The 27,751-nt window shown below is 46.8% G+C and overlaps 1 protein-coding gene and 1 long non-coding RNA gene across 2 annotated transcripts in view; one reads left to right on the top strand and one right to left on the bottom strand.

Moving 5' to 3' along the window:
- The first annotated feature begins 2,644 nt into the window (after window positions 1-2,644).
- The window catches only part of TMC3 (transmembrane channel like 3), a 34,045-nt gene continuing 8,938 nt past the window's right edge, over window positions 2,645-27,751 (top strand). Inside the window, exons 1-13 of the mRNA XM_045560589.1 lie at window positions 2,645-2,760; window positions 4,026-4,172; window positions 7,828-7,903; window positions 11,686-11,767; window positions 14,552-14,658; window positions 15,426-15,524; window positions 15,627-15,769; window positions 17,485-17,632; window positions 18,660-18,703; window positions 22,180-22,327; window positions 23,712-23,821; window positions 26,206-26,284; window positions 27,295-27,540. Of these exons, the coding sequence (XP_045416545.1) occupies window positions 2,672-2,760; window positions 4,026-4,172; window positions 7,828-7,903; window positions 11,686-11,767; window positions 14,552-14,658; window positions 15,426-15,524; window positions 15,627-15,769; window positions 17,485-17,632; window positions 18,660-18,703; window positions 22,180-22,327; window positions 23,712-23,821; window positions 26,206-26,284; window positions 27,295-27,540 (1,518 nt within the window). The 5' untranslated portion in view covers window positions 2,645-2,671. The remainder of the gene's footprint in view (window positions 2,761-4,025; window positions 4,173-7,827; window positions 7,904-11,685; window positions 11,768-14,551; window positions 14,659-15,425; window positions 15,525-15,626; window positions 15,770-17,484; window positions 17,633-18,659; window positions 18,704-22,179; window positions 22,328-23,711; window positions 23,822-26,205; window positions 26,285-27,294; window positions 27,541-27,751) is intronic.
- Window positions 24,222-24,980, bottom strand: LOC123644491. Its single transcript, XR_006737153.1, has 4 exons — window positions 24,943-24,980; window positions 24,834-24,840; window positions 24,614-24,631; window positions 24,222-24,425 (listed from the first exon to the last, which is right to left on the bottom strand). It is a non-coding gene; the product is annotated as an uncharacterized LOC123644491 (long non-coding RNA).

Genomic DNA, 27,751 nt, shown 5'->3' with positions numbered 1-27,751 from the left:
CATTATTACCAGTAATAACAAAAGCACAATATATCAATATAAATGGAAAAGGAGCAACATTCATTTCAAAACATGCTGAATTTTCTTAAACAATATTCCCTGTGATCCAGTAATTTTACTTCTGGAAAACTAGTTTTACAGAAATGATGCTAAGGTAGAAAGAAGTTGACTGCAAAAAATTGTATGTGGGAGGACAAATGGATGTTTGAGAAATGGGCAGAGTTGAATGTTCCATGCTCTAAACAGACTATTCCTCTCCATGGCCTCTTGGTAAAAAGGCCTCATGGAAATTAAAAAATAATAGAAATTGCTTTAGATATAAAATCAATGGAAAGTAAGAGAAATGCATACGTATAGTAAAATTGCAAAATATATAAATAAAAAATAAAACATGCACTTGGTAAAAAGCTAGAAATGTTGCCAGTTAATATCATTAAGCAATATTGTTCAGGTGGTTTTTCCTATTTCTAATTTTCCTACTGTTTCCATTTTTTATTTAATGATTATGCATGAGTTTTGAAATAAAAATGTTTAGAAATCTATATTTCTTTAAAATTAGGTTTAAAAACTGGCATGATTGATTCATATCAAAAATAACAATTATTTCTATTTAATTATTCCATTTAATTTATGATTTGGATGCTAGTAATAGAGTTACATATCTTTTGATCAACCTATCTTATTTCACCCACACTGCCAAGCAGAATTACCTGAGTAGATATGAAAAAAAAAGGTTTGGGTTTGCAATAATTTGTTTTAATTAATCCCTGTAGTACCTCAAAATGTGCTACTATCTTTCCCTACCCTCCCCCACAAAAATATATACAACAGCAAAGTAGAAACAAAAACACTCAAAATATTTATCTGCATGAGGTTAATGTAAAATACTTTGTCTTTTTGAATAAATGTCTCAAAATAAGGCAGGGGAATGTAGGAAAAAGCAGGATTAAAAAAAATATCTTTGAAATGTTCAGAAATAGCCCAACTAAGCAAAGGTCTCTGAAAGAATGCAGAAACTCTCTGTGGAGGTAGAAACAGTCCTATCGTATATGCCCTTTGTCCATTTGATAAGCACATATTTTATCTAGTGTTACCGGGTAGAGCGTCAGGCCAAATGGCAGAGAGATGACCTGGTCTCAGGGCCCCGTGTCCATCTCGGACCCGAGGCCAGCTCTGCACACAGGTGCTTTCTTCTCACACCCTGAGCCCCGGATCTGAACACCCGCCTAGTAGCCCCTGAACCCAGACTCCCGGGCCAGGCTCTTGCTTGCATTTGGTGGCTCTGTACGTGGGAAGAGCTATGTAACGACTGGCCGATGAACCAGTGGAGGACGGAACCAATAAATGAAGTCTCTCTCCTAAGCCCGACACCTGGAGGTGCTGACGGATTTTCTTTCTGCTCTGCTGTCTGGGGCTCACCCCGTCATTTATTCACCCATTTGTCGGGTCCTCAGGGTGCACGAGGTAGAGTGTTCTGCAGAGAGGGCTGTTTCCATTCCAGTCCTGCACCTGCCCATCCAGTGAAAGGTACAGTTAACTCACTACAGTGAAGCCATTTCTCGCGTTAAGGAGCAAATACATAGAGGTTTATACTGTAGGCGAGTCTCAGACCTGAGAAGGTCTTTGGTGAAGACTCCCAGGGCAGGCAAGTAATGAGAGCCTGTGCCGAGGGGACAGGGTACCCCCTGCCTGTGGCTGGGAAGGGAGGGGAGCTGCTGGCCTTTTCCCAAGGACTAGGGTAGGCTAGGCGGCCTGGTTCACAGTGGGCAATCTATTTCCAGAATGTCTAGGCGAGAGTCTAATCTCTGTCAGATTCTTACTTTCTTACCACAAAGCTCTAGGAAGCTTCTTAATCTCTTCTAGCCCCAGTCCTATAGGGTCATTGTGCTGATTGTTGTGACCGCACATAGTAAGCGTAAAATGAGATAAAGTGTTAATTTGATTATTATTAATACCAAGCTGAAATATTTAGGGTTGCTGTGTCATTCTTTCTACAACCTACTTTCAAACCATGTAGGGGAAAGAGTACCTAGACAGAAACAAAGCAATCGCAGCAAAATGAGACAGTCGGTGAATCTAGGTTAAGAGGTACAGATATCCCTGGTGCTAGTTCATCAACGTTTCTGCAGGTTTCACTTTTTTCAAGGTAGAAAAAAGGTGAGAAAAAATGAGTAAAAACAAATAAAACATGGTGATTGTGCCTGTCCCGGACTCTGCTGTGTGAAAATGGGTACAATCTCTACTTTGTCTAAGCCTCTTTCTTGAGAGGTACAGATGCCTGTCTCGTACTGTTTTGTGAACACCAGCCATGGTCGTAGATGCAAAGTGCTTTACATAGAGCCGCAGGGTCCTGTGTGGGCACAGGGGCTTACAGACGTGATTATCTGGGCAGCACCAGTGATCCTGAGGTCCCTGGGCCAAGCCTCCCACCTCTGGCCGTCCAGACTCCAGCCAATCTGTGCTGCCACAGCCACTTCGACGTTGCATATGCATGACTGGCCTCCCGGCTCTGCCCTGCGCCCGGCAGCGGTGCAGGCATGCAGGCTGGCTCCTGAGAACTGCACGGCAGAGCAGCCGCAGCGCCTGTTCAGAAACCTCAGCCGGAACAGAGCCTCGCCTGCCGACTTCCCTGCGCCCGGGCCAGCTGGTCACTGGCAGCAGGTCAGCTCTCATGAAACCCGCTAAGGCGTCCCAGCGCTACAGGAGCATCCGGAGAAATGCCAGCCAGTGTTACCTCTACCAGGAGTCCCTGCTGCTCAGGTGAGCCGGTCACACCCATCAGCTGGGCAGGGGAGACAGGTGTATGAGGAAGGGACAAAGTCCCTGTCCTGCTTGTTTCGCCTTCAGAATAGACACAGAAACTCACGCCTCCAGGTTCTTGGGCAACTGGGGTGGCAACCTCAGCGGGGTGCACAGAGGGAGCTGGCTCTCCCTGCTACATCTTGACTGAGAGATCAGCACCCAAGAGCCCGTATCCCAGCCGGCTCTCCGCCGGTCAGACCCACAGATGCGCTCTGTCTGTGTGCTCTGTTTACTCAGGCAGCAATGTCAAGAGAGCAGATGACATATCTAGCATAATAAATAGGGTGTTTGCTGGAAAAGGCTTCAGTCTAGTTAGAAGTGGATGAGAGTTTGTTAAATATTTATGAAGAATATTTATAAGGTCTATTAAAACCTCCACTTAATTTAGAGAAATTGGGGGAAAAATTCTCTTTTGAGTAAGTAAAAGCAATCTGATTAGAGAACAAAGGAAATGTTTTCTCTTACTTCTGATAGCCTTAGAAGAATACTCTTATCCCCTCCCAAGAAGTTGTGTTAGGATTAGCATACTAATTGCTACTGGGAATAAATGTTGCTACATGTTGGAAAATTGTTCTTGAGAGTATTTCACTGAAATATTTTGCCCGTGTGAATTTGTTGAGCTAATTTCTTGCTCGTAGAAACTGCTGCCTGGTTCTGCCTCTGTTATCTCAGGCTTAAAACGAATTGAAGCAAAGGGCAGGGGGGCGGTCTCCGGGTGACAGAAGTCTGTCTAGTTTGTATTTATTTTACCTCAGAGTTGGGGAAGAAGGAGAAGCCTCTAAAATTAGCTGATTATTTCAATGAGCCTGAAAAACAAATTGCTTTGCCCACCGAAACTGCTGCTGTTCAGGAATCGAATAGCACATGAGCACCCTTTGTCCCCTCTTGTGTCTTCTGGTAACATCGTTCACCCTGAGAAATCACTCTCTCTGCTGACCCACTGGAAGTAACAGAATCCAATAACTGCGTTTCAGTGGGCTGCTAACATTGCCAGATTCTCTCTCTGCCTCCGCGGACCCTCCCCTTACACACACACACACACACACGCACACACGCACATGCATACACATACATACACACATGCACACACGCACGCATGCACACACTTCATGCAGATGACCCTGGGGCAGTGCGATGCTGAACTAGCCCAGGACGAGAGGATGATCTTAGCGGGAAGCGATTCTACTAATCCTATTTCCTCCATAATGCCCTTATCCATTCAGCAACTTGGACGACAGCTTTAATGCTGATGAAACAGGGGACAGCAATGATCCAGAACAAATCTTCCAGAATATACAATTCCAGAAAGATCTCATGGCAAACATTCGCTGCAGACCCTGGACCATGGGGCAGAAGCTGAGGGCATTGAGGTAAGGGCCTCCATGGCAAATATTGATTATTGCAAATGTGCCTTCCGATAAACTGTCTGCCCTGCCCACGGGGACAAGATAAAGACCCAAGTGAATGGGTTTGGTCACTCCCAACTTGGCTTAGAGAAGCCACGAAGATGTCCGAGGGGTCTAGCTGATCTGGACAGCCAGTTCCTCCGTGTGTGTGTATGTGTGTGTGTGTGTGTGTGTGTGTGTGTGTGTGTGTGTGTGTGTGTGTGTTGGTGAGGAGTTTTTCATCTTCTACCTCCTTTCCAAACACTAGATTTTTTTTTTTTTGAGACAGTCTTGCTCTGTCTCCCAGGCTAAACTGCTGTGGCATCAGGCTCACTCACAGCAACCTCAAACTCCTGGGCTCGAGCAATCCTCCTGCCTCAGCCTCCTGAGTTGCTGGGACTACAGGCACACACCGCCATGCCTGGCTAATTTTTCTACTTTTAGTAAAGATGGGGTCCCACTCTTGCTCAGGCTGGTCTTGAACTCCTGACCTCAAGAGATCCCCCACCTCGGCCTCCTGGAGTGCTAAGATTACAGGCATGAGCCATGGGCCTGGCCCAAACACTAGATTTTAACATTGTCTCCAAACTCACTAAAGACAGGGCAACAAGCCAGAATGAAAAAAGATGCTCATTGTAGCTGCCTGGCTATTACCTCCCTCTGGGGGAAAGAAATCTCTATGACGAGCCAGATTACTTTGATACTTAGTGTCTTATTAGAGAGTCTGTCTATACAAGAGTTAAGTACTAAAGATTTGAAGACAGATTGCCTGAATTTGGATGCTACCTCTACCAATCTCTAGCCGTGTGATATTGGGTAATTTTCTTAATTTCTCTAAATACGAGCTCCTTTCTCTTTAAAGTTGACATGATGGTGAGGAATAGCCCTTACTTCCTGCACCAGGATTTCCAACAATGTCAGCTGCTGTTAAAAACTCAAAAGCTCTGAATCAGACTGTGGGCGAGAGCCCAGCATTGCTAACGTACATTCAGTTAATCTTCTGGGTACTTAAATTTGAGATCCGCGACTGCAGCTTGCGGAAGGATGACTGTGGGTGCCCAGCACTGTGTCTGGCGCAGCAGTCACGCGGGAAGACGGAATGAGGCATGATTAGGATGCAGGATCGGAGCACCGGGAGTTAGCAGAATGGCCGTCGTGACCTGCACCCCTGAGCTGCTGGTTCCCGCGGAGCGGACCTTCCCGGTAAAGCAGACCCTACGCCCATCGGCAGGCACTGCCGTGGGGACAGAACCTCCGCTGGTCCTTGCTGCTGACTGCCCTCTGTGGGGCCAGGCAGATGTCCCTGTCTCTCCACACCTGCTGCCTACCGTGCTGTCCTCTTTCTTCCAGTCGTTCCTTCCTTAGATTTCCATTCCGGGAACTGTTCTTCCAGAACGGCCGGGCTGCCCCTCTGGGGGCTGCGGCGATAGCTAAGGTCATCCACAGTTTGCACCCTCAGAAGTCCTCAGTTAATTCTCCTTTATCTGCCTTCCATGTCTGTTACCAGCTGTCATCATTCCCATTTCTTTAAGAATGGCGTTATGTCCGTTTCTCAGATGAGAAGACTGATACTCAGAGATATTAAGGGCCTAACCCAAGCTGCACACACCTTCGGAGTGCTAGAATTAGGCTGTAAACCTAGGCTTTCTGGCCCCCAGTCCAGTGTTCTCTGTATTGAAACATAGGAATTTTACCCAAGTAATTATTGGAGCAATTAATCTAAAAAAAAAGGCATATGTTCTATCAGGACTTTTAAAAATCATTCAGAAATGATGATTAGTTATTATCTGAATAATGGGAGGTTAAACCTGTTTACCTGGAGGGCAAAGCAGAGCGAATGATGACTTTTCTGCCAAGGCACTTCAGAAACAAAAGAACAGATGAGGCCTTCCGCCTGGCCCTGACTCAGAGCACCAAGACAGCCACGCCGGCCGTGCGCCCGCGGTCGGCCTCTCAGGAAGCAGCTTGCCCTCCGAGCACCTCCGTCTGTCATCCCCTTGTCACACACACCTCCTCTGCATCACCTTGAGAAGCCACTGGAGCAATGCTTCGCTAATTGGACCTGCTGAGGCTCATCCTGGCGCCTCTGTGGAAAGTGCAGGAGGCACTGAACCCCGACTGCTTGGGAGTCCAGGGGGCATGGCCCGACACAGATACAAGCAGGGCAAGCTAGCCCTGAGCCTGTGGCAAAAACCACCTGTCTGGGAGGACATGGCACACATGTTTCCCCCACAGGGAAACGGCTGGTCACCCCTCTGTCGTAGCACCCACCCAGCCCCCTCTCTCTTGGTCATTGTCTGTTTAGGTCTCTCGCATCTCTGCTAGGTAGTGAAGTCCTCTAGGACAGCAACTCTTATTCTAGGCACCTCTGTATTCTACTATGCTTGACTCAAAATAGATGTGCAGAAAATGTTTTCAGGAAAAATAAATAAATACACAAATAAATGAATTGTTACTTGACTTTGATAGGCTTTTATTTTTTAGGTACCGGTAGCATGCAGCCCTATTAAGGTGGTCCCCAACAAGGCAGTCATGGTTCGGGGTGGGGCACCAGCCCTCGCACTGACCTGCACTTCTGTTTCTAACCAGAACGAAGCCAATGCACCACTGGGCTGTGAAGATGGGGATGTGGCAATGGAGGGAGGGGGAGAGAAGTCCAAAACGAAGCACTCTGGTTAGGTCATGTTTTGAAGAGATGCCCCTGTCTGTGGACAAGGGAGCTGGCTTGTTCCTTGTGTCTCCTAAGGAAAGACCCAGAGCCAGTGGGTGTTGCTGGGAGGTTACTGGGATGCACGTACAAAAACACCCCCACAAGTGAATGTGTTGAACGAGCAAACTGGCTGATTCAGAAGAACCAAGTTCTCGATGCTGAGCATGTTCATCCAGAGGGTAGCCGACCATTCAATAATGAGGATCTCTGCGTGGGGGTGGTGTAGGATTCGTTCCCCTTGAAGGTGACATTCATCTCTCTAGCTAGGAGTCTTTGACTTCAGTCTGTCCTGTGGCACTAACATTTATTTTCTAATCCTGTCGTTCATTTAGGTGTGGATTTAACTGTCTATCCCAATGAATTCAGCCCATTTTTAAGAACTGAACATTCAGGCAGGCATATCAGGCCAACTCCACAAAGCAATCTGTCAGCGTGTTTGTTTGGGCTGAATCAGGTTGTTCATAGCTACGCAGACATGGCTTTCTTGTTCACGCTGACCACACACCACCCTTTGATCAGAGCAGATTCTCTGAAGCCAGGTCTGGTTTGCGCTTTTAAAGAACTGACTGCAAGGGGAAGGTTGCTCAGCGGAGAGCTGAGATGCAAGTTCCTGTCACCAGGATTTCCAAAGCTAGTGATTCCCAGCCAGCCACCAGAATCAGGGAAGGGCTTTAAGAAACTCAGTTGTAACTCATTTTGGGATGAATTCATCATTTTGGATTAACTCATCCATTTAAATGTTAAAGAAAAATTTTAAAGGAGTTTTCTCCTTACCGAAAGTTAGAAAATGAACCATTTACATGACTCCATCCTCCCACAGCATCTTGTCCTGCATCTTTTGGCAGCATGTTCCTGTTGCATTTTCACATATTTTGCGAAAATTTTAAGTGTGATGAAATTGCGTTCACTGTCATGTTTTTCTTCTCTCAGACGGGCAAAGGAGATTGTGCTGAAGTTTGAAGGGCGGCTGACCAGGACCCGAGGCTACCAGGCAGCAGGTGCAGAGGTGAGGAGCACACGTGGGTCCTGCCACCTGCCTGGAGGAAGGAAAATAACTTCAGGGGCACCTAGTAAGGTAGATGCGGAACTGGAGCTAGGACTCCGCTTTCTGGCTTCTGCGCAGTGTATCTTAGACCTCAGGACTTTACAATGGGCCAGAGACTCAAATGTTTTCCACCACAAAACCCGTGCCAGAGGGCGTGGGAGCACCCCTTCCTCTGGATGCTGCTGGGGTTGAATGATCAGAAAGCCTTGGTTTTTCTCTCTACGCTCTAGGAGAGGGGTGGGGAACTTTTTCATGTCAGAAGCTGCATTAATTTTAGCTGTAATCAAATAAGGCCACATTCAAGAAACTTCAGTTGGATAGATATACTTAAAATGTACATTATTTTATAACAATCTAACTACTATGTAGTTAATAATTTCAAAAATGAAAAATATTGGTTAATGTTAAACTAACACTTTAATGACTTCATTGTGTCTGCTTTCTGTTGGAAAGCATTTGAATATTTGGTTTGAATATTTGAATATAGGAGGTCCGCAGTTTCAGCTGATCCTCTAGATGGGTATCCATCATTTGTGACCTCAAGGGGGTCTTGATCTGGGATAGGTACGAGAATGCAGATTCACAGCAACAGTGGTTAAAAAGCAAGAAAGCCTTTTTCTGACATGTTGCGGAAGGCGTGGGTATTCTACTGCATTTTTCCTTATTTCAATTGGCTCTTTCTTAGCATCAATAATGACTTTAAAATGTCATCTACTGAGAGCTCAGTCAATTCCATCTGTAGTTTCTTAGGTGCCTTGGTGATATCAGCTAAGTGAGGCTGAAATGCTAATTTGAGCGTGATGTCATGATGCTCAAAGTCAGTGAAACTTTCACTGTATTCCCCCATTAATAATAGGTGTATAACAGCTGCATATTCTTCATATGATTTGCATATGTTGTCCTGCTCATCAATGATCTTTGCTAATTGGGGAAAATGTCCAGCTGATATTTCCTTTTGAAGAAGAAGTGTTTTGAAAAAATACAGCCTTTTTTCAAAATGCTTGGATTTTTTGCCACATATCACTTATAGACTTAGTTGTACCATGCAAAGAAATATTCAAGTCATTTTATTTGACATGATATCACACAGAAATGCTGCATTCCTATAGAAATCTTCTTTTAATAATTCACATTGCTGATTCTTTTCTTCACAAAATTTAACTATCTGTTCTCACAGAGATAAAATTTTGGCTAACACCTGTCTCTGCAATAGCCAACCCACTTTGGAATGATATAGCAAATCCACACGAATACCCCATTGTTCAACTTTAGCATGTCATAAAATTTGACAATGCTGTGTTGCATTTGCATGAATATAGTTAACAATACTTATAACTTGTTGCAAAGTGTCACTTAAAATAGTAGCTTTAGCACAGAGATTATGCTGATGCAAGATACAACGAAAGGAAGTGAGAGCATCTGGATCTGTTGATACTATTTTTTTATCTGTGAAATAGACCCTTCATGTTTTCCTGTCATGGAAGGTGCACCGTCTGTACATACACTCACTAAATTTACCAATTTGGTCCAACTTCATGGCATTTATCTGGAAAATTGTTGAAGATATCTATTCCCTGCGTTCTGTTCACAAGACTGTCTGAAGCAAGTAACTCTTTGTAGCAAAGAAAATCTTCTGTTATGACCTGAATGAAGTATAAAACATGTACCAAGTCAGTAGTATTAGTTGATTCATCCAAAGCTATTGAATAATATATATTTTCCTTTTGAAGTACTGCATGAAGTTGCTCTGCTGAGTTGAAGGCTAATTCATGCTGCTGATGAGTTATGGTTCTCCTTGAAAGAGGCAGTTGTTTGTACTATGAAACGTTATCTGGATCTAAGCATCCTACAACTTTGACAGTACATTCTTTCACAATTCCTACATCACTGAATGGCATCTCTTTTTTCCTGAGTATATGAACTACTTTATAAGTTGCTCCAGTGGCATTATTTCCAGGTCTTATTGCTGCTTGAAAGAATTTTCTTTGCTTTTGCTTTTCATCTTTTAATTTTTGCAATACAACCTTTCGCACCTCTTCCTCTAATTTAAAATATTCGTGATCCTTCTGAGTATTATAATGCTGATGAGCACTGAATTTCTTTAATGTTGATATTGCAGTATCACAAAGCAATCAAATCATCTTATCTTTAGCAGAAACAAGATAATATTCCAATTCCCCATCCTCATTTAAAAAATCTGTTTCCTTCCTTCAGCATTCTCTTGGTCTTCTTTGACATGATGGGCTGTTCAGCAGACAGAATTAAAAAATACTGTCGTGCTGTGCAACTATTCACAAATTCCACTTCAGATAGAAACATAGTGCACTGTTGTCAAAAGCTGATAACAGACTGGTGTACTCAACCCCCATGAACTCTTGCCAACCAGCCTCATGGGGTAGTGGCCCCAGTCGGCGGGGGGAGTTAGAACTAAACTGTGAGTGTAGCAGCCGGTCAATTTAGCCTGTATGGCTTACTAATGTTTTAATTGTGCCAGTCAATCTGGGAGGATTATTTCGTTGAAACTTATTTTATTCTTTGGCACTTTAAATACATTCATTTTAGAAATAAAGTAAAAATGTAAAAGATGAACAAAAATGTATTAATAAAAATAAAATGATTTGTTCTGTAAAATTTGGATTCAGTCAAAAGGCTGCACTTGAGGATGTAGAAGGCCGCAGGGTCCCCACTCCTGCTCCTGGAGATGAGCCAGGTGAACACTGTTAAGGCAGTGCCAGGTGGGATGTGATGAACATTATAAGAGAGAGCAACAATTATTTCTGGGGAGTTTACAGATAGGAGAATTTATTCCTCACTACAGAGAATCTGTGTTCATGGGAGTGGCAATATTTGAGCTGGCTCTCAAATCATGAGCAGAAGATGAACAATTCCAATGTCTGATAAAATTCATTATTTTCATTTGCAAGCAGCAGTTCTGGCCTTAGCAGATACATCCAGAATGACATTATCAGACATGTCTGTATCAGGACTGTGTGCTGTCTTATAGTTCAGAATGTTATAATTACATTTGTAATCCTTCTTTCTGCAATGATATCATTTACTTCCAACACAAGCCCAGATTGTGTGTTAAAATGCACAATCTGCCAGCTTTGTTGGGGAGCAGAGCCAGTGTCAGGGCACATTTTGCTTCATTCTCCTTTGAGAAAAAAATTTGTTTTGAACTTTTAGCAATTACATCTTAAACCCACAATAGAAACTTCCAGACCTTAAGAGGCTAGGAAACTATCTCTGTGTCAGGATGCAAGACACACAGTGGGGGTTGTGGGTGGGTTCTCATTCTCAGGATGGGCTCTAGACTCTTGATCCTTAAGCAAGGATGTGATTTTAATCACCTGGGGAGTTTGTTAGTTATGTGGATTTTCAGGCCCCACCCTCAGAGCTACCTTAAGTCTACGGCGGGTCAAATATCTTGAGTACTTTCCACTGTTCCCAGTCCCTGCCTCACGGATAGGATGAGTAAGCTAAGCTGCGACCCGAGAATATGAGCCTCAACACAGACACCACGGCTCAGAGCCCGAAGCAGGTGTCTGCTCACCTGGTCAGGGGCACAGAGAGGACAAGGGGGCTACTTTGGTCCTAGAGTTGCTTAAAGGCCTAGAAAGCCACAAATAAAGGTAGCAGAGTGTGTGTCTAGGGGTCCACCCTCTGTGCAGGACCCTGGTACCACACAGCCATTGCCCTCTTCACCAATGTGAAGGTCTCTAATCCTGCCCTCTCCTTCCTAGCTCTGGCGGAAATTTGCTCGTCTTGCCTGTAACTTCGTGGTCATCTTCATTCCCTGGGAAATGCGGATAAAGAAAATTGAGAGTAAGTATTTGCACTTGGAGGAGGGGGTGGGATGCAGGGCTGTGGCCAATCCATAGCCTAAGGAGGGCCTGGCGTGTCCTGGTCCTTCACTGCTGCCCAGGGCACTCCCGCAGCTGGGGCGCCAGGCTCCAGTGGGACAGCAGAGGGAAGACACAATGCCCGTCCCCACCGCCTCCCAGGACGGGAACAGTCCCACGCACACTGTTCCACATTGCGCTGTTCTCCCAGCTCTCTCCTGTATCAGACACAGCCCTGTCTCCAAACGATCACGTGGAGCCCGCCAGGATGAGTGAGAGGGCAACATGGCACTGCAAAATGCAAATACAGAAACCGCATCTCCACAGATGTTAGTGTGATCATTTGAAAAATACATGCTAAAAACTCAATCAATCACAGCCACACTCACACTTACAAACACACACACACAATGCCAGGAAAAAACAGTAAGTTTGAAATAAAGAAAACTGTAAAATTGGACCATGGGATGTACAAGTCTTTTGAAGAGACGTGGGAAAATTCAATATTTGAAAGATGTTGATTTTCCCAAAATCAATTTACAAGTTTAATGCAATTCCAATAAAAATCCAAATGTATTGTTTTTAGTATTCAACAAAATGATCATAAAACTCACATGGAAGAAAAACATCCAAGAGACTAATCAAAAAAAATTTTAAAGGAAAAATGCAAATAAGGTTGCATAATCAAGACATTAAAATACATTCTAAAAGCTACAACAATTGAAACACTGTGGCATAGTGCAGGAACCGACTGACAATTCAAAAAATAAGCAAGAAGTTCAGGAACAGAGAAGAACACACACAGGCCTTTGCTGTATGATAATTATTAGTCAGCCTAGGTTATTCCATAAATATTGCTCAAACAATTGATTTGATTGCTTAAAGAGCAAGTTTAATTCCTTCACTTTAAAATTCTATTAAATATTTAAAACATTAATACAATAGGAAATGTTCAAGTATACAATAGGAAACCATGAAAGAATTTAAGACAATATAGATGATGTCATCAGAGAATGGAGACCTAACCATAAAAGTGAAGGAAGAAATTGTTGAGGAAAGTGCTATTGTATTTAATTATTTTAAAAATTATATACGTAAAAAATAAAGCTAAGAGTTAGATGACCAATTGGGAAAAACATTTTCAATATTTAAATAGAATTAAGCACTTTCATACCCTGCTGTTGGAAATGTAAATTGGGACAGAATTTCTAGAGGAAAGTTATATGCTCCCAAAGTCTTCAAAATGTTTACATCCTCTGGTAAATGCTTCTATTTCCTAAAATCCAGAGAAAACAGCAACAGAACCACAGCAAGCTCAGTGACCAAGGCTGTTGGTGCCCCACTCGGGTCCCATTTACCTGGCAGGTCCACCTTTCCTTCGGCTGCTCTGAGTGTGGACTGCTGCCTTCTCTGGAGAACTGCCCTTGGCCTACCTGCTCCCAGGTGTGAGGCACATGTCACCCCCACCCCCTCACCCCCACCTAGTGCCTGGAGCCAACAACTTATCTACAAGGGGGCGTTCAAGTCTGACCCTGAGCTCCAAGAGGGACCCACCCTGTGGTGCAGTTCAGGCCCCAGAGCTGCTCGTGGGATCCGACCATACCAGACTGCAGCAGAGACGCTCCCTTGTTTAGCTCCCTCCCTGCCCTACCCAACTGGCCACCCTCCCTCCTGAGAGCACGTCCTCCATCAATCACGCCCAGCTGCATCCCTTCCTCAAGCTCTGCTTCTAGGAAACCTTGCCTTAGGCAAAAATTACTTATTATGGAACTGCTCACTCTACTGAAAACTGGAAACTTCCTGAAGTCAAGTTGTGGGGGATGGGTTAAATAAATTATGGAAAATTCATTTGATACAACCACATTTTTGGCAAGAGAAAATATTTGTAATATATTGGTAACTGAAGATGCATGCTATAGAGAGATGCCAATTTTATACAAAAAAGTTATAAATATAGAATAATAATGGAAGGTTACACTAAAAGTTTAATAGAAACTAATTCTAGTAGTGATTTTAATGCAGTGATCTTGGAATAGGTAAATGTTTTTGTTATCCTTGTGATGTTTTGTGTTTTTCTACTTATGACAAACATAAACTAGATTGGAAATAAGAATTCAAGAGATGTTATTTTTTTTTAAGTACAACACAAATACACCTGCTCCAGAATGTTGTGAAATTCTCACCTACATCCTCAGCTGACTTCTGTGCTCCTGGATTTTCTCAATAGATACAAATTTGTCTTTACTATGCTTTTTATTTTGGAATAAGTTTAGATGTATAGAAACGTCACAAAGAGAGGTCCCCACTACCATTCACCAAGTTTTCCCTCTTGTTAACAACTAGCAAAGTGTTTTTTATCTTGAAATTAAGGTCAAAGGGCCCTGAGAAAAATTCTTAGACTTTTCAAAATGATGCAAAATAGAAAATAAATATATCAAATTCTCAAAAGATGCTGACACTTCTTCACATACATGAAATATTGAAAATTTGATAAGACCCTTTTAGGTGAATATGTCATTGGGGAAATGATTATCAAATAGTATTTCAGGCAAATTTGGGATTTTTTTCTGCGTATAGAACTAGTAGGTGTTTGTGGGCATCTTGATCCATCTGAACTGGCGTTTCGGAAGGAATCCGCTGATTGGGGCGATGACGACATCCTCACTCTGCATCCGGCTGATGGAGGACGGATGACCGTGACTTTGTGGAGGGTTTCTCACACTGAGGACCTTTCGTACATTGGTCTCACGACCTCGTCTTTCTGCAGGTCATTTTGGGTCTGGCGTTGCCTCCTACTTCATATTCTTGAGATGGCTGTTTGGAATTAACATCGTGCTGGCCGCGATGACAGGTGCTTTCATTGTTCTTCCAGAGGTGAGCACGGGCTCAGGAGAGAAAGAAGTGCCACTGGTTAAGAAGATGGCAAAGCGGTAGCGTACAATGATCGCCCTCCCAGTCCTTGCGGGGAGGGCACTGTGTGTGTTGAGACAGGGCTCGGCGACGTTGCTGTAAATCCCGTGGAGTAAATATGTGAGGCTTTCTGGCCCGTCTGTCGCCACACCCCAACCCGCCACATAGTGCAAAAGTGGCCACAGGCAATACATCAGCCAATGAGTGTGGCCGTGTTCCAATGCAATTTTATCTGTGAGTGTTAAAATTTGAACTTTATATAATTGTATGTGTCACAAAATATTATTCTTTTGATTTTTCCCCCCAACCATTTAAAAATGCAAAAATCATTCTTAGCTCTTGGGCCACACAAAAAGAGCTGATGGGCTGGGTTTGGCCTGTGGGCCACTTTGCCAACCCAGTGCTATTATAAAATAAAATCCATTTTTCAACGAAACTTCATCTTCACACAGTAAATGGGCCATGTCCCATCTATCATAGAAATCTAGGGACTTCAATAACCCACCCACAGAAGCTGCGTCCAGCCCAGAGACAACACACCCAGGTAGACCGTGAAGAGTCAGAAAGAAAACCCCCTACCTGTGATGGACGCCCCACCAGTGAGAAGGAGGCAGAAGCCACCCCCGCGATCTCCTGTGTGTGGCATCGTCACAGGCACATGGAGAGTGACCTCCCTCTTCTCCTGGTGCCCCCACCCGAAGAGCGCATGACGCCCTCTCCTCTCTCCGCAGCTGATGGCGGGCCAGCCCTTCGGCAGCACAGCCAGGAAGACCATCCCCAAGGAGCAGGTGGCCTCCGCCCCAGACCTGGACACCGTCTGGTCCCTGGGGGTGAGGCTGACACTTGCCACACTCTCGCCTTGAGGGAGGGGTGAAGGGGCCACAGTCCCGGGACCTGGGGATCAGAAGTGACACTGGGCATTCTCTTTGCAGGGCTACCTGCAGTACTCAGTCCTCTTCTATGGCTACTACGGCAGGGAGCGGAGGATCGGGAGAGCAGGCTACCGGCTGCCCTTGGCGTACTTCCTGGTGGGGATGGCCGTGTTTGCGTACAGCTTCATCATTCTTCTGAAAAAGTACGACAGCTTAATTTCTCAAACTACGTTTCGAGAATCATGACATGTGTGATCTCATTTAAGCTTGTCAATAATTCCGTAAAGTTAAGGCATAAAACTAACTGTACCCATTTGACAGATGAGGAGACTGAGGCTAAAGGTATGTTCGTTTTTAACCAAAACTTACCGAACACGTCCTGCCTCATGCTAGGATCTGCATTGGGTCTGGAGAGACAAGAATCCTATAAACTAAGCAGTTAATGTACTTTGAGACAATGTAGTGGCTGCACTAATGGAGGGAGAAACAGTGTGACCTCGGTGACCAGAGGTTGCAGAAAGCAAAACATCCTCCTTTGTAAGTTTGCCTGAGACCTAGACACAGTTCTGCAAAGGCCAGGCTCGCCTGTGCTATGGTGCAGTGACGCCTGCACTTTGTCATTGGGAGGAGTTGCCTGGCTGGGGTCAGCAGTGCCGCCCCACCCCACTGTAAGACCTGCAGCCACTCACCGTCCCTCCCTGGGCTTCGTCTGTAACCTGTGCGGGGGGTTCAGGGAATCCCGTTTCCCTCCCAGCTTAACCTGTGCTTCCGTGCGGGAGCCGGTACATGCAGACTGATGGGGGGCTCCAAGCCCCAGAACCAGCCTGTCCCCAGCCCCATCTTGGCTCACCTGCCGCTTCTGTCTGAGTAGGACACCCCCCTTCTCTGCTGCATTCACGTGGCGTGTTAGCAAAGTGCAGATAGAAGAGCTTGGCATAAAAAAAAAAAAAACAGACAACAAACTAATAAACAAACAAAACCTGAGGAGGTGCACAGTGACTTAGGGGCCTTCGATTCCCCCAGAGCTGTCCAGCTTAGCTCCTAGCGGCCCCACCTGGGAGACTCAGGCCCTTTCCTAGATGTTACGATTTAACACACTGACTGCCACGTGAGTTGTATTTAACTCGGGGTAGTTTTGAGCCCAGAGCTGTGTGAAGCAAAACCCTGCAGCTGGTTCATGAAAATCTTACTTGTTGATGTTCTTATTGTTACAGTTATTATTGACAATTTAATTCTAAAAATGTGGATTGCGTTGCATATAACTCACACACCGATAACAATAAAAAAAACAATGCATTAGAAAGGATCGTTTTGTTTTAATAAAACACCGAGGCCCCGGGAAAAATTTTTTTTTCTGGTGTGGCAGTCAGCGTGCAGAGAGACAAATCAGAGCGAACTTGAGAACAAGTCTGGACGGAGGGTGAAAAGCTCATGACGGGGACATTCTCTATGGAGCAGGAAGTTTCCGCTGAAGAGGGACCCTGATTCCACCTTCAAATATCTAAAGGAATGTCACATGCTAGAGGGACCCGGCATGTTCCGTGGGGCCCCAAGGGGTAGAGTTCCTGTGGGCAGGAGCCCCAAGACTTAAGGATTTTATTTCATAATCACAGTCACCTAGAGACAGGAACAGCTGGCCCCAGGGGACACACACCTGCAGTGGCCTGCTGGCCACCGCAGTGGCGGGACTCCATGGCACAGTGGGCCACTGTGGTTTTCACACTGCTCAGAGTGCTGGCTGAAGGCACAAGTGTGGGCTGAAATCCAGCCGGTGCCCGGCAGTGACCTGAGAAGCTGCGTCCACCCAGCGGGGCAGCTCTTCCTAAGTCACACCAAGGCCCCGTGGGGCGAGCCACAGCCCCCATGGGCGGTCTCCTTCCTGCGGCTCCTGTGACCCCTCCTGGCTCCTCTTTCGCAGGATGGCTAAGAACTCCCGCACCAGCCTGGCCAGCGCCTCCAGAGAAAACTACACCTTCTGCTGGCGGGTGTTTTGTGCCTGGGATTACCTCATCGGAAACCCAGAGGCTGCGGAGAGCAAGACGGCTGCCATCGTGAACAGCATCAGGGTGAGCGAGTGACCTGTGCAGGCCGCGGGGTGGCCACTGGGGGTCTGGGCTCTGAGGCCACGTGCCAGTCAGGGCTGGCCTCTGCGGGCAGGCAGCACCGTCCCCCTGCCAGGTGCTCATGGTCCAGGGCAGCTGTGTACAAAGCGAGCTGAGCATGCCCCAGGAAATGCACCATATGATCCCATGGAGTGCAGGAAGAACATTCTGGAACTTCTATTTGTTTTTAAATTTTTATTCCATCCTTTTAAATTTTCAGTTTGTATATGTTTGATAATTTACACAATGGATTATTACTGTGTTGCATGTACATAACCTGAAAAGGAATAAATACATAAATGTGGGGACTATAGATTTTATTTTTAACTTAGAAGACAATGCAGTCCAAAGCTTTCAGGGACTTGGGTCTCCTGAACTACACAGTCAGCTAACTGGTGCCCTATTTTGAGGGGAAAAAAAGGGTATTTAGATAATTTGACTCATCATACCCATACCATGTCCATTCCCTCTTCCCAATCCCCAATTTCCTTTTGTTAATTACTTATTAGATAATTGATATTAAATTCATTTGTATCAGTAGAATCTTACAGAATAAAGTCTTAGACATAGGAGATATGAGTTAAACTACTGGATACATTATTTCTGATGATTTATGATTTATGATTAACACATTGACTGCCACACACACACACACACACACACACACACACACACACACACACACAACCAGAAACTTTTCCTTGGGGCCACAGTGTTTTATTACAAAAATAGAATGAAAACTTCGAGTGTAACTTAAAGGTAAACATAAATAGAAAATGAAATGTATTGACTTCTATTCATTTAATCCACGTTTTCAGAATTAAATTGTTTTTGAATTAAGTATAACAATAAAACATCAACAAGTAAGATTTCACACATGCTTCCTGTAGCCCCGGGGGTAAGACTCGAGTGAGCTAAATACAGGTCTCGTGGCAGTTAATGTGTTAGTGATACTGCTAAGCTTTAACGCCGTGTGTGTTTTTCCTTGAAGGAGGCCATCCTGGAAGAACAGGAAAAGAAGAAAAGCAAAAACCTGTAGGTATTAATACTCTCCGCCTTCAATTCATTGATAAGTTTTGTTTACATTTGGTACAAAAATTACAAGATTATCTATATCTTATTTTCACAATTGCCAGGCAGCTCCTCTTTCTTCTCAATGTCCGTTATTCTAGTAATGTGCTCTGAGGGAACTGGTGCCTTCTGTAGTGGCATTTAGGAGTCCTCCGCCTGCAGACCCTGCGACAGGGGAGAGGTCTGAAGCTGACCGGTTTCCTAGTCTTTTACTTAGATGATAAGGGAGGTATTTTGAATACCAACTTCTAGTTTGCTAAATGAAGCAACTATATGAATGTTGTTAGGACTCATTTTATTTAGAAGCAAGTCTCTGGAGTCATAAGACACAGATGTTAATCTGGCTGTGTTCACAAGCCGTCCCCCCAGGCGACTCCCGAGTTTTGAGGTTCTTCTCAGATCTCAAGAGCTACGCAGGTGAGGGGAGGCCGTTCTGTCAGAGCTGGTGAGGCCACTCCCAGAAAGGGCAATGGCCCTGTCCTCACAGGGACAGACCTGTCTGCTCCTCCCACACCCTTGCTGGGTCTTTGGCCCTCACGATTCGTTTCCGCAGTGTGGAAAGCCCCTTCAGAGGACTCGTGTAGACAAGGACATGGGACTGAGGAAACACACCGAGAGGCAGCAAGGGGAGCTGAGTTGGGAAGGGCTGTCCGCAGGCAGTCAGAGAGCGGACTCTAGCCCTCCTTGTCATTAGTATCCACGAAACACCCTTGACCTTGTGAGCCTGCACCCCTCACCTGTAAAGTGAAAAGGTGGGATTCTGCCCTCTGATTCTTTATCTGTAGGTCTCCTCCACCAGAGTTGGTCATAATAATAACACAATGTGCCATGTTTTTATTTTTACCAAGCAAGGTGACATTTATCATTTAGTTTGGGAGTGAGTTTCCTCATTGTACAGAGGAAGGGCCAAGACACACGTAGAGGGAGGAACCTGCCCAGGGTCCCCAGCAGGGGACATCTCATGGAGGAGATGGCACAGCTCTCGGCCACACCTTCCTCCAGCCCCGCTGCCGGGCAGAGCTGTGCAGGCTGCCACCAGGTACAGCGCGTACCCCTTGCTGGTGTCCACGCCTGGTGCCCCAGGGAGCCCCTGAGGCTGCAGCGTGGGGTCCACAGGGTTCTAGGCAACACACATGTGGGTGCAAACGAGGCTGGGCATGATGCTGGGTGTTCGTGCTCGTGGAGTCCCCTGGACACAGGGAGTGGGATAAATGTCTTTCTATTTCACACTGGGCAGACAGTTCTGAGAGGCATTTCATGGGCCCCTCGGAAGGTCCGCAGTTGCCTCTGCGCAGCCAACTCCGGCACGTGTTCTGGATGGCTCCCCTCTCCTGCTCCCCTCCCCCAGACCTACACCTCCGCTTTCTGAGGTCACGTCTCAGACGAACTATTCACACCTGCAGAAAGGCCTGGGGTTCTCTTTCCAGGTACACCAAGCTGAGGCAGGCTCCAAAGTTGGCAGAAGAAGATACCTTAAAAATAAAACAATTGAGGTCAGACAGTGAGTTGTCCTCCGGTGTTAGAAACAATGGACATGTTTCAGATAAAACTGGAAACATATATGTAAATGCTAGAATCGCCATTGATTCAGAGATCTGCCCATACTAAGAGGCGTGCAGCAAGGGAGACCCAATGAGAAAGAGATGAGCCCCATGTCCTATCTTGTGGTCATTTAGTTGCTCCTTTATTTACTCATTCATCTAGCAAATATCCATTAAGTGCCTGCATGTGCTAAGCCTGTCCTAAGAGCTGAGGATACAGCAGTGAAAAAGACTAAAATGTTTGAGAGCTTACTTCTGGAGGGAAGACAGCTGAGAAACTACCAGGGAAATACAATCACCCCTCTCATAGCAACAGGGTCACGGTCAGAGAAACGCCTTTAGGCAACATCATTGTTGTGGGAACATCACGGAGTGCAGTCACAGAACCTAAATGGCATAGCCTGCTGCACACCTAGGCTATGTGGTACAGCCTGCTGCTTCTCAGCTACAAACCTGTACAGCATGTTACTGCACTGAATGCTGTGGCAACTGTAATGCAACGCTGAGCGTTTATGTATCTAAATATATCTAAACATAGAAAGGTCTAGTCAAAACATGGCATAAAAGACAAAAGACGCTCTACCTGTGCAGGGCACTACCAGGAACGGAGCTTGCAGGACTGGAAGTTGCCCTGGGTGAGTCGGTGAGTGAATGTGGCGGCCTCGGACATCACTGCGCACTGCCGTGGGCTTGACAAACACCGCACACTTAGGCTACACTGAATTGACTTTTTAAAGTTTCTTTCTTCAATAACAAATTAACCTTAGTTCCTTAGCTTACTGTCACTTTTTTACTTTAAAAACTTTTAAATTTTTTAAAACTTTTTGACTCTTTTGTAATAACACTTAGCTTAAAACACAAACACTTTGTAGAGCTGCACAAAGATATTTTCTTTCTTTATATCCATATTCTATAAGCTTTTATCTATTTTTATTTCATTTTTTTACTTTTTAAACTTTTTGTTAAAAACAAGACACAAGCACACACATTAGCCTAGGCCCACACAGGGTCAGGATCATCAGTACACCGTCTTCCACCTCCACATCTTGTCCCACTGGAAGGACTTCGGGGACAATAACACACAGGGAGCTGACGTGTGTGTCATCTCCTGTGATAACTATGCCTTCTTCTGCAATTCCTCCTGAGGGACCCGCCTGAGGCGGTTTTACAGTTAACTTTTTTCAAATAAGTACAAGGAGTACACTGGAAAACAATGATCAAAAGTATAGTAAATACGAAACCAGCGGCACGGCGCCTTACTATCAGTACTATGTACTGCATGGAATTGTACGTGCTGTCATTTCGTATGACTGGCAGCACGGTAGGTTTGCCCACACCAGCGTCACCACCAATACGTGAGTACTTTGTTGCACTGCGATGTCACCAGGCAGTAGAGACTCTCCAGCTGCATTATAATCTGCTGGGACCACCATCACCTGTGCAGTCTGCTGTTGACCCAAACATGGTCACGTGGCACGTGACTGTGCATGGCACAAGGACGGGTTCATTACGTGGAATGACAGGCAGGATCATTCGTCCTTCCTCCCTCCCACCCCTCCCCTCCATCCCTCCTTCCCTCCCTCCCTCTCTCTTTCTGCTGAACACGTTTACTTGAACTCCTGTATCTTAAATGCACCAACTGCAGGACTCCAATGTTAAGTAGCAAAGAACTGAAACCCAGGTACCTGGACACTAAACCCAGTGTGGTTTGTTTATCTGTTTAAAGCCTCTTTGATGCTGGCCCCTTGCATTCATGATGCATTGTCGATCTCTTAGGAGATGAGGGATTCCGGGGGACAAGGAAAGAGCACTGACTCTTCAGAGCAGAGAATCAATCCCCTTAGTGGACGTGCTCCAGCCCCCAGGTGTGTGCTCTGAGCACACCTGCCTCTCCCCCAGGGCAGTGACCATCTGCCTGAGGATCATCGCCAACATCCTGGTACTGCTGTCGCTGGCTGGGAGCATCTACCTCATCTACTTCGTGGTGGACCGGTCCCAGAAGCTGGAGCAGTCCAAGAAGGAGCTGACGCTTTGGGAGAAGAACGAGGTACCCACTGCCATTACCCGCAGCACCCTCCAGAAGAGACGCAGAAGTAGCCTAGCTCTCTGTTTTTTAAGTGCATAAGGTAGTAATATGTCTAGGGAAAAACTCCAGTCCTCTCATCCTAGGGCAGGGACTATAAGGGCTTTGAGCCAGAGTGGCAGCACCACGTCCTGGCTAAGTGATTTTATTGGTCTTCACTGGGAAAGATTTTGATTCAGAAACACCTTGGAGCATTCGCACTGTCTTCCACCATGAGTCCTGCCTTTGCCACATCTGTTTTTCCCATCTGTGCTCCCACAACGCAACATGACCCGCTGACTGGCATTAACCTCCACCCTGGATTCCATCGTGTGGATCCAAGTTGACCGGGGACCAGTTCGTGAACACTTGGCTGGTTTCTGTGTATCTAAATTACAAATAACGCTTCCAGGACCAGCTCCACACAAATGGCTTGTTTTTTAAACAATCTTTTACCCCCTTGTGTGAATATTCCCATAAATAGAAAATTACCAAGTGGAAGGTTATGGACAGTTTAAGAATTCTTAGAATTTGTGATAGGACCATTGTCCTGAAAGGTTGGCCCAATTGACCTGTAAAGATTTAAAAGGCAGAAATAGCACGGAAACCACTTCTCAGATCATTTCTGTGAAAATTGTTACCATCCTTTGGGATTTAAAAAGCAGAGTGTGTAGGCGAGAAGTGGTCATCAGTTTATCCTGTGCATATTCATCAACATACATAATTGATCAAAATCTGAGACTGCACAGGTGACCTTTTCTCAAGCCTCTTTCTACTTTATGTCTACTGAACGGGTTATGTACATGTGTGTTTGTGCGTTCGCAGATAGATGGATAGTTTTTACAAGATGTATCAGAGATTATTTCTTATTTTACCTCACACGTCTGTGTACCAGCTAAAACTCCTCTGTCTTTTGTTCTAAGCACAGAGAAACAAGAGCCAGGCATGACTCTCTAGATAATTAACCTTCCATGGACAGAAAGAATATTAAATTACCTCTCTGTCTTCCCTTTGCTATTCATAATAGTTTCAGTTATTTCCATCTTCCACCCAAGGTCACGGAAGCATAAATAGAATGAGACGGTAATTGGAAAATGTGGCAGAAATGCCAGTGAATTGCAAATGGCATGTATTCGTGTCCTCAGAACAGTTAGGGAGAGTTCCTTAAAAATACATGTAAAGTTATGATGAAGTGGCAGCAGTCATTTGGCAAAAGCTGATTGGCCATGATTCGGGGAGGTGTCCGTGTGGAGCTGTTGACGCGGTGATACGCACTGGCCCAACAGCAGGCCGAGAGGCCACACGTCGGTGATTAGGTTGGGGTGGGGACTCTGGGGAATGCGGGGTCTGGCACTTACTCTCTTGGTAGGTGAGTGTGGTGGTCTCCCTGGTCACCATGCTAGCACCATCTGCCTTTGACCTCATCGCCGCCTTGGAGATGTACCACCCGCGGACCACGCTGCGCTTCCAGCTGGCCAGGTATGACAGCCCCACCAGGAGAGGCCACGGTGGCTCAGCCATCTGCCACCCACGATGGGAATGCTGGCACCTCAGGAGCCAGGACTGGCTTCTTTCCCCGACACTTAGCACAGGACTCACCTGTGGACGCAGCTCAAGAACAGCAGGTTCCAGGAGGGAAGAGAGGGGGGTGGGGGGCAGGGGAAGAGGGAAGAGGGGATGGAGGGGGAGAAAGAAGAGTGCAAAGGGAAGAACAGGCAGAAACGCCAGATAGAAAAGAGGACCAAGAAGATGACGGTGGGTGTCTCTGGTTGTCCTCGCTGTTGAGTTCTCTCCGTGGTTTGTCTGGGTGGCCAGAGAGACCCAGGTTGTCGTCCCTGACCTGAGAGGAACAGTAGCTGCTTTGCTAGTAACTCCCAGAAGCAGAGACCCAAAGGGTTCTCAGGCCGTGCAGGGCGGCCCGTGGCTGCGACAGCAGGTGGTGGCGACAGGGTGGTGGGTCGGAGGGGACATCGGGTTCCCCTGCAGGAGCCGGAGCAGCCGCGCTCAGGTCCAGCATTGGCATTGTCACCGTGTTCCTGAAGCATCCGCATCTCCCCCTGGAGCGTGTCTCCTCATCTGTCAACTAAACCACCGCAGCAGGGCCAGGCGCGTCTTGTTAAGCAGCAGCGACAGCAGGAGGCGCGGAGAGCCCTGCTCACTCCCTGCCCCCCTCGCCCCGTCTGGGCTGGTGTCACCTTCTTCCCTTGTGACACCTAGTAACACTCTACAGAACTAGCTTTCCACAATGACTTTGGGAAGATTTGCTCTCACCGAGGAGTCGGCAAACATCTGAGAAGGAGCAGGTAGTAAACGTCAGAGGTGTCACGGGTCACAGTCTCTGTCACGACTACTCAACTCGAGGTCATGGCTTGGAAGTAGCCACAGGCGACACGAAAACAAAAGGGTGTGGCCGTGTGTGGCTGTGTCCAACACACCTTCACTGACAAAACAGGCAAGGGGACGGCTTGGCTTGAAGGTCATACTTTCCCACCTCTGAGCTGTCCTTTCAAAGACAGAAAAACATGACCAAAAAGAGCAAGGGGTTGGCCAGAGCCACACAGCCCTGCGCAGATCCGAACAAGGCTTGAGCCCTGGCTCACCCCCTGGTTCCTTGTGCTCCGCTCACACCTCTGGTGACCTGGGAGGGAGAGGTGCCTTCCTCAGCTCCTTCCTCGCCAGCGGGCACTGAGGAGGATCGATTCTGTTATTGCATTTGGTCTAAAGGCAATCCTATTACACAGATTGGCTTCATTATTCATGCTCAAAACTAGAGAAACAGAGGCATCCGGAGACTGCCCCAGACAAGCGAGGGCTAATTCCAGTAATAGGAGTGGGATTTACTATCTTAGTTCCATTAACTTACCGGCAGACTGTGTCACCTTTTATCCAAGTGAAAACCAGCGCGATGGTAATACCAAGACGGCAGGACATGAGGTTTATCCAATCCTTCCTCCCGCCGGCACTTACCGCCTGACGCTGAGGGGCCTCCCCTGGCTTCGTACTGCAAATGCAGCATTGAAATCTCCCGCATTATGTGGAAGGGAAGCCCTTCACAGTTCCGGAGGGAAGCCATCGTGAGTCACAGTGCTGTCCCCTGCGGCGCTCCCTCCCCTGTTCTCTGCCCACTGCCTGCACATGGGTCACCTCCACACCAGCAGGCCTGTGGCCAACTCATGGCTGCAATCTGGAGTCTTTTCCTCAAGATACAGATGTTTTCCCACCAACTGACCGTAGCTTCATGATTCTCAAGGCGCCAGTTGTCCCACTGACGCATCTACACACCTGCCGTTTTCCTTTCTCGTCTGACTCCCCCAGACAGGTTTCCAGCAAGACCCAAGGCTGCATCCTGGGAGGTTCCATGATGTGTTTCCAAAACCGTTCATGGCTGGGAAACTGGCACCGAGTCTTTGATCACTGGCTGATCCAGATTGTCGCTGGCAGATTCCAGCAACATCCCAGGGAGCTGTTGTGAGGATCGAATGAGATAATTCGTGGAACACCACTTTACAGACCAGAAAGCATGACACAAAGACACACTTTACATTACAATTTAGAGCCCACTTCCTACACTCACACGCTTTGTGCCATCCTGGCATTTCTAGAGTGCTGACCCAAAGACACACGCAGGTGGAGTACCCTGGAGAGGCTGCAAAAAGACAATCCCAGACGCCCCCAGACCTACTGAAGCAGGAGGATTCCAGAATTCTGTATTTTCTTAAATGCACTCAAGGTGATTCTCAAGGAAGCCACATGTGGCAACCACTGTCTCGGTATATGCGTATGGTCTCTAGAACCACATGGCGGGTCTAGAACCGTGGACTTGTGTGTGGTTCTTGCTCTCAGGGTGGGCTTGTGGCTTGCAGGGTCCTTGTGCTGTACCTGGGGAATCTCTACAGTCTGATCATTGCCCTCCTGGACAAAGTTAACAGCATGAGCATCGAGGTGAGTGCCACCTGGACAGCCAACCCCCCACCTCCACCCTGCCCTCCCCAGCCCCACCAGGGTCTTCATCGTGGTCCCCACCCCACTGCTGAGTCTGCGTTCCACACCTCTCGCTCAAAACTCATCTCAGCTGTGAGGATGGAAACATTAACCCACTTCCCAGGTAAAGAAACTCGGGCCACGGTTCATGGCTAGTAGGTGGCAGTGCCAGGACGAGAACTCGGGGCTTCTTGACCCTTTGTAGCAAATCACCCATTTTCTTGAATCCCATCCAAAAAAGCTATCGACGGCTATTGCAAGTGATCCCAGGAGGAGCGGCAGGCCCTGGGCCTCACACAGTCAGGAGGGAAAAATCATCTCATGGGGGACAGAGCAGAGTGGGCCCCGCCAGCACAGCCCGGCAGGAGCACCCGCTCCCAGCCTAGGTAGCCTTGGCATCAGCTCAACCTGCTCCACCCGCGAGGCCGTCCCCAGGTGGGGAGGAGGAGCTTTCTCATGGTGGCCTGCCAGGGCACGCCACACTAGCGTCCAATTTTAAGACTTAGGGGCAGAAGAGGCCACAGAGAGCAGTTTTCTGCATCAGAGCCCTGAGGTTCCACAGACCTGGGTCCTTACCCGCCACTCACTAGCAGCGCAACCTCGAGCATCAGGCTTGAACTCATGAGTTTCAATCTCATCTGAGCAGGGGGTCATAGTCCTTACCTCTCCCTCTTGGAGGATGAGAAGAGATAAAAGGTGTGAGCTGAAGCAGTTTCCGACACCTACTGGGGACCAATAAATACTGCCTGTTACATCTCTGTGTTCCGTTACTGGGGCCAAGTCTAGTCCAGCGGCTGTCGAGAGAGAGAGGGAGAGAGAGAGGGGGTGGGGAGAGACAGAGAGAGAATGAATGAACGAATGACTGTTCCCAAGCAATACAATGTTACCTTTAGTGTCCACCATGGGTTCTTGTTTATAGATACGTGAGCAACCTTTTTTCTTCCTCCTTCCCTCCCTCCCTCCCTCCACAGGAAGCTGCTACCAAAAGTAACACAAGCAACTGGCTGGACTCCAGCACTTTCCTTGCCACCAGGGCAGCCCCTGCAGAGGAGCCATGGTCCACACCCGGGCCCCGAGTGGGGCTCAGGAGAAACAGCACGTGGGCCTTGGACGGGACCAGCCTTCCGACCCGCGCCGCGCCCCTGGTGAAGGCCAACAGCACCACGCTGGACACGCAGAGTCCGCAAGACCAGTGCTGGGAAACATACGTCGGCCAGGTGGGTCCCTCACCCTTACAAAGCCCTTCGCATCCAACCCGTCACGTAACCCCAGCAGCTCCCTGCGGTGTCACCGTCCCTGTTTACAGAAAAGGGAAGTTCAGGGAGGTTTGGTTTTCCAGCTCTGACAGTCACTAATAATAATCAGTGCAAAGACCCATGCAGCATTCCTACGTGCTGGGCCCTGTTCTAAGTGCTTAGTCCTCATCAG

This window comes from Lemur catta, chromosome 9 (assembly GCF_020740605.2).
Source record: "Lemur catta isolate mLemCat1 chromosome 9, mLemCat1.pri, whole genome shotgun sequence".
NCBI lineage: Eukaryota > Metazoa > Chordata > Mammalia > Primates > Lemuridae > Lemur > Lemur catta.
Note: the sequence above shows the minus strand (reverse complement) of the source record. Positions and strands in the feature narration are given on the sequence as shown.